Raw genomic sequence first — 12,246 nt, forward strand, 5'->3', positions numbered from 1 at the left:
TATATAAATATTTGGAGGTGTACAAAGGACAAAAATACAACCACACATAATCATCTAACCACCTCTGAATTGTTGTTGTCTTTCATGAAAAATTGTGGGCATCACTACTTACAGACTTTAGATGCAAAAGTGATGCAAATCAGCCCAGCATGTCATTTCTTCTCATCTGTCTGTCTCCCAGTAAAAGACTGAATGTTTGCATACAAAGTCTGAGTTGATGATATAGCATGGCTGAAAAACCCACCACCCTCCCCCCATTTCCTGCCAGGACTGATGCACCAGCATATGATTTCCTGAATAAACTCGATGTGCTATGTCATGTATCTGCCATTGTATGCTTGGTTTCTTACCATGTTTACAGCTCAGTTTCAGGTGTAGGCTTGACCTAGGGAATACACAGACCCCCTCCCCCTTCAGTATCAGGCTGTGGAGCAGCACAACTCTGTTCTCTGTAGTGATGGAGCTCCCAAATCTTTGGGCTGATATGAGTGTCTGAACGCAGTAAAGCTGTTATAGCTGAATGCTATCAAATCCTCACAGCAATGTTCCAAATTCTAGTCTAAAGCATTGTCAGAAGAACAGAGGCTTTTACTGCAGCAAAGAGGGAACAACATGCAGAAGAAATGTTGGATAAACAGGGGTCCAAAGACATTTGGATATATAGTGTGCTATTCTGTTTTACACAGATGTAGAACCTGATGCATCTGATTTTCTGTTTAAAGGAAATGTGGCAGAGTATGTGTGTGTGTGTGTGTGTGTGTGTGTCTTTCTTTTTCATTTTCATTTTTTTTTCATACCTTGATACGTAGCCATACAACCATTATGTGGAGACAGACCCTCACCTGTCACAAACATAATTCTAGCCAAACCTTAATCCTAATTCTAATCCCAATACAAAATATACATTTACCATAACCGTATCTGCTACTCGTTTAACCAACCTAGCCCTATCTGTAATCCTAAACGCAATCCTGCTAACTTTATATTAAATTTAAATGTAACTAATACTCATCTAACTCACATTAAAATGTACAGTGTTTTAATAATTTATATTAAACTGGACCCCAAAATCTAGAGAAAACCCCCACAATGATAGTGTGTAAAGAGGTTACCACAGTATGCTATCTCCTGGTACACACATGCTGATACTCTAATGGGAGATTTTATTGTCTCCAGTCATGTCCCACTGTCCTAGAGCTTCCCCCAAAAACCGAACAAATCCTGAGTCACAAGAGGGCGCCACATACACTCGAAGCAGAAGCAGTGGAAACTAGTAGAGTTTCTATTGTTTAACACTTTAAAATGAATAGATATTTAACAGCAGACATTAAACATACATACATACATACATTTTCTTTTCCGCTTCTCCATTTCAGGGTCGCGGTGAGACATTAAACATTTAATTTTCAAACTAGATTTGTCAAAATTTAAATATTAAAAATGAAATCACTTGAAATCGAATTAAAATATCTAGTATTTCTTATTATAAGTTGCAGAAACATTGTATAGATATACAATTAATTCTTAAAGATATTATCCTGGAGTGATGTGATGTTCTTCAGTGAAATTGTCCTGTTCCACTGGCAAATCATTTTCAGTTTTAGAAAAGTTTAAAAATCTTAAAATAAAAATGGTTTAGAACTGGTTTATGTTGGTTCATTTCAAGGAGAATTGTTTGGTATTATTTAAAACACAAACTTTTGTTTCTTTGTGAAATGACTTGTTACATGTGAATTTTTAAGTGGGAGCCAGTAGAAGAGTGGAAAACGTATTAACCATTAATATCCAAATTTTCAAATGCTCTGTTTTCACAACCCAACCTAGATCTACATTAATTCCCAACCAAATGTTCAGTTTCAGTTGTCATCATTCATTCTTTCATTGTCTGTAACCTTATCCAGTTCGGGGTTGCGGTGCGTCCGGAGCCTACCCAGAATCAGGAACCCATATGGGGGATACATCGTATGGAGCATAAATTCTATCATTCAGGGACCAGAAGGAGGTTTGATTTTTCACCAGATGCACTTAATAAATAAAGAAATCTAAACATAAAATATGATCATATGATATAATCCATTAATTCATTCATTGTCTGTAAACCTTATCCAATTCAGGGTCACGGTGGGTCCGGAGCCTACATGGAATCACTGGGGGCAAGGCAGGAACACAGGGCGACACACGAGGACAACAGAGGAGAACACACCCCTCCTCACAGACAGTCACCCGGAGTGGGAATCGAACCCACAACCTCCAGGACCCTTCAGTAGTTGCCTAAATTCTGACCTGGCCTCTGGTCTCTTACTGTCTGAAGACTGATGTATTCATCCCCCGCCACTGGGTTTGCACTTTTTGCTTCTGGCGCCGGACCCAAGCCTTGGTCAGAAGCACAAGGTTGCATCAAAAGGACATGTGGCATAAATCGTTATGTCTATGCGGATCATTGGTCCTTTATTGTAAAATATTTATTTTGGTAAATATTACTAGTAAGGTTATAGTAAGCGTTATAGTATTATAGTAAAGCATTAACATGTTTAACATGAAGTTATACGAGCACCTTCGAGATCATAGAGAATAAAATAACGCAACGCACTGCACTGTTAACCGCTGCTGACACTGTGATGTAGTACCAGGACTTGACCACAAGGTGTCTACCATGACACACAGCACATAATTCGGTATGATCCACAACGTGCGGCGTGGCATGCAAAAGTTTGGGCACGCAGGCACCAATGTTTTGTTCATTTAAACACGTACTCACCGTGGACAAGGTGCAACTTATAGCTTATTTCATATGTCATGTATAATGTGGTGTTTATATTAAAATTCAGGAGTGTGGTATGTTTCCCTGTGTCTGTGTTTGTTTCCTCCGGGTGCTCCAGTTTCCTTCCACAGCTCAAAAATATGCTGGTTAAGTAAGATTGTTTATTCAAAATTGTCCATATATTGTCCACACAATTAGTGTGTGTGTGGTGCCCTGTGATGTCCTGTCCAGGGTGTATTCTTTCTCGCGCCTGCAGTGATTCAGGGTGGGATCACCACTACCCTGAACATGATTAAACGATTCCAGAAAAATAGTGGAAAAATGATATTAAAGCCCTGTCACGCCCAATTACTTGTCAGTCCCATGAATAAATGGTATGTAGGTTGGGAGACAGTTCTTGTAACTAATGTGCACTTCTAATGAACACAATGTAGGCTGTATAGAAAAGCTTGAAATCACATGATCCTAAGATCACCATGTCCAATGCCAACTATGGGCTAGAGTGCACCGGTCTCAAATTAAAAACCCAGCCCTTGCAAGCAGCTGGAGTGCCATCAAACACCCTTGGGATGATTGTGTTGTTTATGGCTGCATGCAATCAAGTCTTTATAGCAATATTTGTCATCTAGGTTTCCTAGAACAGTCAAAGCTGTGACACAGCAGAAAAATGGAGGCGTGTATGTGTGTGACTTTTCTGAGCATGTGTGTGTGTGTTGGAATGATGGAATCAACTTTTACTGCAAGTCAGCATCGTTATTAATAAACCACCTCTCTCTCTCACACACACATAAACACACACACTCCCAAGTTATCTGTGGCCTCATGCCAGTCGTTCCTGAGACAGCTGCAGGAGTGTAAACTGTAGAGGCAAGAAAGTAGAGAAGAAACACACATACACACACACACACACACACACACAGCCCTGTTAGGTGTGAACAATTTGAATCCAGACTGTGGTGTGGTGGATTTGTGATCTCTCTGAGTGGTTGAATCTTCACCCAGATCCTAACTGTTAAAATGCAAATGCAAAGTTTTCTTGTGTTAAAAGGAAATTCAATGCAAAACAGGCTCTAGCTAGAGGCACAAATCAGACAAAACAACCAGTAAAACACAGCTTCTAAACTAATTTAACCTGCAAACGTTTCTGTGGAAAAAAGCATTTGTTGTGTTTTACCTCACACACACACACACACACACACACACATTGGCTGTAAACAGCTGAACACAAATTAGCTCCTCTTGCTGAGTTGTAGACATCTGAGAGACATGTTCTACTGGATTTAGTAAAGTTTGAGCAGCTTTTGGTATGAATATATCTCAGGATTTTATAGTGTGTCCCTTCGTAGAAACTTTTCTTTATTATAAATAAAATTTTTCATTAAATACATGGATGGAGACCTTGCTAATGTTATCTGTGCATTTCCACAGGGTCTCTCTCTCTCTCTCTCTCTCTCTCTCTCTCTCTCTCTCTACCATATGGTCACACACTAGTGAGACAGTACTAAGGTGTTATTCGTGAACAGCACACACACATGCACAAGGATACAGAGTGTGAAGAGTAACAGATCTTCTTTAAAGCCTGACAGATCCATAAAAGAACAAAGAGCGTGACATCTTAAACCATTTCCTGTGTCTCCACAAGGTACACACACACACACAAAGAGAGAGTCTTGTGATTTCAAGGTTTCCAGTCATTTTGTGGTGACTAACACTTAACCATAACAACTACAAGCTGAACACTAACTCTAACTTCAACCGAAGTCCTTTCATCTTTAAAATGTCAAGGTTTAAATATTAGGCCTTATTTATCACCATAGGAACGATAAGTCCCCAGCACAAACACAAACACACTGGGAATGAATAAACATTTATGAAATGATTGTATATACTTTATAAATAAAAATGTAAAGTGACATATTTAATACACTTTTATATAATATAATTTAAGACAATGACATGTTGGTGACATCATACTTAAAGTAATAATTTGGTCTAAAAATCATTTGTAGATTCTTTTTTTTTTTTGGTATTATATTTTAATACATAATGTTTACTTATTATTAACATTTTGTTATTAACTCGATGAACATCTTGATGGTTAAAAACCTGGCCTGAATTTTCCAATTAGTTGATGTATTGCAAATTCATGTACCATGAGTAAGTGGCCACTGTGAACTTTATGGTCCTGTCGATCTACTGACCATAGCCCATCTGTTCCTACACAGTTATCGATGCACCGCTACTCAAATATCCAGCTGTTTAGTGACAGAAACTGACCAGAGGCAGAGGAGCTAAAGTCTCTAATCTTACACCAGCAAAGCTGATTTTGGTGGTTGTGTGTTTAGTTATGAAATCCCCCAACGTGCTCATCATTGGTCCTGGAGGTGTACGAAAGTTTCCAGTTCAGCTCGACCTAATGCCATCTTCGGGAACATCAGAAAATTAAAAGCAGGTGGGTTTGATTACGCTAGTAGCCAAAATCTGCAGGACGCTCCATGAAGTGAGTCATTCTAAAGAAATTTTCACACACAAACTCTGCAGCAGTTTGGATTGGTGTAATACATATCTGGATCCTGACACTGACCCTTCACTAAGTGGCCAGTTTATAATGTAGATACTTTTTTTTCTGCAGTTACATGCTATAGGTTTTCAGTTACAAATTTTAGCTCATCTGTTATTGCAAGTAAAAACATCCAGCTAGGGGCAGTTCTGTGGTCAGTTTCTCAATGGCTAGAGGAAGGACAACACTAACTGTGCATCAGCAGCAAAGTTGAGGTACAAATGAGGGGGATTTTATTCAAGAGGGGTAAGAGTGTACATCTTTAACATCCAGAAATAAGTTTCTTACTAAAACATGTGAATTACCCCCAGTTCTTTAATGTTGAATAAATGAATGATAAGTTCACATCTTTTTTTTTTGTTTGTTTTTTACATTATTTGGGACATTAGGGAGTCGTCTCATCCACCACAGTGTGAAACACCCACCTGGAGAATGTTGTGGCAGCTGATCCTCACCAGTCCCCTCTCCACACCTCAGGTGTTGCGTAGAGAGGAGATGAGAGGGAGAGCTGGTTCTTTCAGGATCAGGAGGCCTGAAGTGACAACAGTGGCAGATTTATCTAGACATCAGCTTAACAACCCCCAGACTCTCCTTCAGGAAACGCCCTCAGAGTGGACTTTGGTTTTGTGTCACATCCAAAAAGCTGTGCTGTTTGTTCAGTACACTGTCCTCGTCACTGCACTCAAACCTGCTCAGCTTCAAGTTATTTGCATGTTCTGAGGGGTCGGGTTCAGTGGCTGCCTTTCACATTTCCCCAAAGAGCGAGTCAACTGTACACATCTGATGCCAAATCGATTCCTTCAGGAGTCATCGTTTAAGTGTTCTGCCTTTTTTATTTTTCCCAAAAGATATATTTGGATGTAGTACAGATCTCTGTGACTCAGTGTGTGTTACCAGAGCATAAACAAACCTGAAGGTGAATAACTGTGAATCCCACAGGAGTCATGACCAGTGAGAGAACAGCACTGATACATGAGGATTCTTATTTAGATTTTTTTAACCTAGGCCAAACAGCTTGTTTGTTTTCTCTGCATCCCCCCAGAAATCAGCAGCCAAACCACATGTCGAAACCTGAGAAAAATTCACTGCAATAAAACGTCGATCCAGAACCATCAAATATCGAGGACCTCCATTAAACCCCTCAGCACGTTGTTTTGAGAATGCGATAATATGCCATTAGATATGAGCGAGATGGAGGTTTTTTGGCCCCTAGTCTCAGTGTGAAAATGTTTAGAGACGCAGAAAAACACGGGGGAGACTCGGAGAGGAATGTTTAAAATCTTTCCCAGCTGCTGAAATCTATGTGGACTTTATCTTTCAGACTGACCCGTTTGTCCTGCTGTAAAGACTGAGGAATAATAGCCTGAGAATAGAAACATGACACTGGATGTGACTGAATATGGAATCCCCCAGAAATTAACCTAAATATAAACACAAACAACTAACCACACATTTGAATTTGTCGGTGAGTGTTGGAAAAAGTGTGTTGAAGAAGGTATGTGCTTCTCAGTGTGCTTTGAAGAAGGTGTGTGTTTTTGTGTGTAGGAGGTGTGTGTGAGAAAAAAACAACAACAACCAAAAAAACCCCCACTAAACTACAGGAGTGTGTTCTTTTAATTCCTGATTAAATAACACAGTTTGAGCCTGAGAGAAATGAAGCTAATGCACACACACACATTAACACACATATATACACACGCACAACCTTAGTCAGAAAAATCGACTGTTCTAATTATACATAAAGCTTTCTAACAAAAGCACTGCTGATGACTCTCTCTGTGTTCACTGAGGTTTCCAACCAATCAGCTTCACCATATCACTGTTATTCATAATAACATATTTCCATATTCCTTTAAGGGGACGTATTATGAAGGAATCCCTTGTTCAGTGCATGTGCAATGCATTAATGTATGGATCTGGAGCCCACCAACTCGCACACAGTGAAACCATGGGATAAAACGAGCCGTTCTGATTCTGCTCCGCTTCTGAAGTGTGGAGACTTGCAAAGAAATGCCCCGCCCCCTCGTCTGAGTCTGTCCAATCACAGCACAGGACCCACGTTAATATGAGAGTGCAAAGACGAGGTTAAACACAGCAAAACAGACACAACACACTGAGTAAAAACTGAGAAGAAAGAGAACAGAGTGAAAACTAGGGCTTCTGCTCCTTGCTCCTCACTGCTGTGCGCTCAGGGTCGGGGTGAACAGCGAGTGGCTCATCATCATTTAAAGGAACATGCGCTGAAAGCGGCCGTTCTGAACAGGGCGTTTTAGACAGTTTAGACCCGCTGCTGTGAGGTTTGATCCTTGTGGTATTTTGACCAAAGCAGGTCACAGACGTTTCATTAAGAACCAGAACTGTGTTCCCCTGTGGAAATGGGGAGAACATATCCCCTTCTTAGGTGACACAGTACAGTACTGGATCCAATAGCAATGCACAGTGAGACTACTGTGTTCTGTCAGTCCGTGTCCACATTGCAGGGGTTGTTTCCTGCCTCCACTGCTGCGTGGTAAATCTGTAGGAAGTCTTTATATCTTGGAGCACAACCAAGCCATGCCTCCCCGAACCTCACTGACCCAGTGAGCAGAAACTCAGCCCTTTGCCCTGTCCCCAAGCCACCACACCTCTTCGGAACTTTAATTCGACCCGTCCACCGGCCATGCCCGCGGGTCCCTCCGGCTGACACAAACACACGCTTCTTCTGACGAAACACATGACTGGACGATACTACCATCCACACCCCATCTTCATCGTCACCATCATCTTCAATGGCCTGGATACTGCCTCTCAGGACTGAGCGGAAGATACAGAAATATATGATTACAGTCAGACAGAGAAAAGAGTATTGTGTGAGTGTGAGTGTGTGTCTATTTATATATTCACATATTGATATATGAATATATTAGAGAGACAGAGAGAGATGGGGGTTGTACCAAAGTCACTGGTGCAGACAGCCATCAAAATCTGATCATCAGTGCAGGGTCGGCAGGAAGCTGAAACACACACACACACTGTAAATGACTGCACTACGGGGAAAGGTGTGTACATTTCTGTGATATGACAGGAGCTTGTTTAATTTGCACTGACATTAGAGGAGTCTGTCTTGAGCAGTTAGAAATTTGAGGGGCTTCCAGCTGAGGGTCTTTAGACCACCCCCTCAACCCAAGCCCCCTACAGATACACACCCCTTAAAGGATGAAGGTTTATTAGAGGTGAACTGCTTATTTGACACCCTGCAGTTTGTGTTTTCACACAGGCTCCCACACACACTGTGACAGAGAGAGAGAGAGTACAGTTGTGTGTAGAGGTGTGAATTTGTGAATTCACAACTATCCATTTTGCTTACAGTACTTCAGAAGTGGAATCGGTGAATCAGAATTGGGTTCAATTTGAATAACAACTAAAAAGGCACATTTTCTGTAGGAAGTACTCACACATTAGTGGAAAAAAGAGGATAAAAGAGAGTGAGTGAATGAGAGAGGAAAATGAAAGGGAAAGAGGAGCAGTAAGGTGCAGGGGGAAGGGAAGAAGAGAAGCAGAGCCCACAGAGTCATAGTGTAACCAATCAGGGCCAACAGGGTCAGAGTCTAACCAATCAGAACAAAGAGAACCCAAATTAAACCAATCAGAGATAATAAAGTCTGAGTGTAATCCGGTGTAACACAGTGACCTCCTGATTGCTCTGTTTATTTTCTTCTGTCACCAAGAACATGGTGGGGGGAGGAGTGTGTGTGTGTGTGTGTGTGTGTGTGTCTGTGATTCACAGCTGTAAAAACTCAAAACACTTTCATCTGAACACAAGGAGTCATTTGTACCTGTAACTTTATGCCAACACCCGCCCACCACTCTCTCTCTCTCTCTCTCTCTCTTTCATTTTTCCTTCTTTCCATGTTTTTTTCAATAGTTTTTCCTTCTTACTTTCTTTGCCTAATCACTTAGTGTCTCTCGCTCTCTCCCTTTTCTGTTCTCTGTCTCTCTTTCTTTCTCTTTCTGTGCCTCCCTTGTTCTGATTAAAGGCCAATGTAAAATCCAGAGTATTGTAAGGTGTACAGTTACACTGTATTGGAGTGTGGTGTAAACTCTGCTCCGGTGAGTGTGTTGAGCTGTGTCTATACCTCCAGCTGAGTGCGGCTGTTCACTGTCCTCTGCGCTGAAGAGCTGGTACTGGAAGGCCGTGACCCTCTTGCTGATGTCCAAGTGAGCTGTGGCCTGTATGAAGAGCGCTGCCTGCTGGTGGAGGTCAAAGCAGCGCTGGCGTCCTGATGCCTGCTCATCATCGCTCAGCAGCAAAGAGAGGGAGCCATCTTTCTGCAGGTAAACGGACGCTCCGCTGGAGCCGGGACGAGGTCTCAAACATGCAGTGTGTGTGGGAGTGTGTGTGGGGTCTGTGTTGGGTCTCAGGTTCACGATGACCGCTCCAGTGGGGTAGAGCCATTCCAGAGAACCCTCAGAACAGCGCAGATACACCTGCTCCACATCACGCACGTGAGACTGATGTGTCAGACCACTAGAGAGAGGGAGAGAGAAATTATAATAATGAACACTGTAAGTTTGAGAAGATTGCCACTGCTTGATCAAGACCTCTAATCTACACATATGTCATCACTGTCAAGTTCCTTCATTTTTGTCAAGTTTCATTTGAACACAGCAGCTGCCTTTCACACTGTGTGAATATTTCATGATGAATGCGCTAATAGAAATGCTCCAAAATGACTTGAAATTAAACCTTTTTACATTGATTTCTGCTGGTTTTCATTCTCCTGTACCATAACTATTTTAAGGATAGGCTTTGTCCTTTGGAGAGCAATAATATTTTGATCAAGGAAAAAATCTTTGAAAGTTTTAAATTTAGTTAAAGCTTCACTATGGGAGTTTGGAAAAAAGCTGCAAACTGGCGATCTCTTTAGTGGAACTACGTAACTGCATTAAACGTGTGGAAGAACATTGCGTAAAGTGGGTGGTGCTGCAATTCATTTCCCCAAGTTGATTTATCTGATAACTGTGGTTTTTATTTCCGTTTGAATGAGTGATCCTGTAACTACTATTAGAATTAGATTCATGTCAGTAATGTTGAAGGTACTTTTTCAAGAATCGGAACAACAACAACAAAATAAAATGAACTGAAGCTGAATATACGACATTAAAAGTAAAAGCTGGCACTTAACCCCATCCCTTCAAAGTTCACGTTCAGAGTTACCCTCTCCTTCCATTCATTAACTTTCAGTGCTGTAGAGATGAGCACTGTCCCCAGGTAACATCAGCCAGGTGACCAGCCCATGAAGCCAGACCTTGTCTCAGAGCTGTGTGTGTGACATTGATATGTATGAAACGTGTCTGACATAGTCTGAAAATCTCCCGCCAAATTCCAACTCATAGCTCTTACTGAATGACTATTTCAAGCTTTACAGGGTGACTCGCAGCAGCAGAATTGCACTGTTTGGTAGCTTATGTTTTCCTCCTTCAAAAACTGAAATAAACGACAGAAAGTTACAACATCTTTGTTTTCTAATCTGTGAATATGATTTTACATGGGTAACTGTAAAGGAGCACATCATGGGGATATGGTCTACTTCCTGTTGGTTCTCAACAATGTCCAGAAGTTACTGCTATAAAATAGAAATAACAGCTCAGTAAAATCAGATCACAAATGATCAGCCCCCCCCCTCCTCAGGGTCTTGAGAGTGGGTGATCAAAGTGATCCCTGCGGCTTTATAGCAGTGCACTTGTTTATCTCAGTGGTTTTATTTCAGCCGGTTCTTCCGGGTCAGATCCAGGGTGAGGCTGACTACACGCCGACTTTATGGGCTTTGGGTTTTAACGATTAACCAGGGCTGAGGTGTCGCGTTTGTTCTTACATTAATGACAAACTGGACGTGCCGTCTTTTATCTGTGAACTCGATTACACTGGTGTGATCTACCAAGTCTCGTTTGGTTGTTTAGTGTTTCATACATTCTATATTCATTTTAATAGCATTTTCCACTTCTTGTTCCCTTTTTATCTCTAAAATCAACTATACTCCAAGACCGTTTTGACTGTATCCTTATTGGTGTTCTCTGACTTTTCAGGCATTCACTCTGAAGCCAAAAACTTGCAGACACCTGTTCACCTTTCATTTCTGCTGAACTGAAGTGTATTACCAATTAGCAGTGGGTTTTCCCCCTTTTTGCAGCAGTAACAGGATCAGTGAGTTTGAGTGCAGATCTTGGACGAGGAGTTCTCAAACTCTCAAACTTTGGGACTGGGCCAGGTGACATTAAGCTCATGTGCAGCTGCTCCAGAGAGTTCGTTTTAGTTCCAGGATTTAATCAGAGGGTGTGTGCAGCTGAACCTGCGGGTCACTGATGGGTGACGCATACAGCCGTCAAAATCAGAATGGGTTTTTCTAACGTATTGAGACGGTACATACGATAACTGTCATAGTAACAGATCCTGCACTGACCCAACCTCTATGCTATACATCCAGACTCTAATAATGAGTGTCTAATAATAAAATATAATTTCTCACTAAAAGTGGTGACTACAAACACTTATAAATACTCTAGCTGGTTTCTGACTATAACAAATGGTCTGAATATTATAATATGATGATAGTTATCACTTCACATGTTTCTCTCAAATTCTAACTATTAATAAAATCAGCATCTGGTTCCGAACATAACCAGAATATTTCTTTTTTTTTTTTCCTCTCCCTCGATCCAACATCTGTTCTCCAGCCTTGAGCCTCATAATTACACGCATTACTCTATGATTCATCTGGAGATTAGATTACCACTCTGTGCTCCTATTTTGTTACCAATAAGTCCTTCCATCAGGGAGACGAATATGAAAAACAACCAAAAAAAAAAAAGCTTTGACCCCAGGGATGACCCTCAGATCTGCCAATCACAGCGAGCTTGTGTTTAATCGCTGTGATTAAATCATTAT

The 12,246-nt window shown here is 41.1% G+C and overlaps 1 protein-coding gene across 2 annotated transcripts in view; it reads right to left on the minus strand.

The window, feature by feature from the left end:
• Positions 1-6,934: 6,934 nt before the first annotated feature.
• Positions 6,935-12,246, minus strand: part of metrnlb (meteorin like, glial cell differentiation regulator b) — a 7,073-nt gene continuing 1,761 nt past the window's right edge. The window contains exons 2-4 of one of the 2 annotated variants that reach the window (XM_066661469.1): positions 9,437-9,828; positions 8,255-8,314; positions 6,935-8,114 (exon numbers count right to left, since the gene is read on the minus strand). In XM_066661469.1, the coding sequence (XP_066517566.1) occupies positions 7,780-8,114; positions 8,255-8,314; positions 9,437-9,828 (787 nt within the window). In that variant the 3' untranslated portion in view covers positions 6,935-7,779. The remainder of the gene's footprint in view (positions 8,115-8,254; positions 8,315-9,436; positions 9,829-12,246) is intronic. The other variant, XM_066661470.1, reaches the window with a different exon arrangement.

The sequence above is a fragment of the Hoplias malabaricus genome, chromosome 2, assembly GCF_029633855.1.
Source record: "Hoplias malabaricus isolate fHopMal1 chromosome 2, fHopMal1.hap1, whole genome shotgun sequence".
Lineage (NCBI taxonomy): Eukaryota > Metazoa > Chordata > Actinopteri > Characiformes > Erythrinidae > Hoplias > Hoplias malabaricus.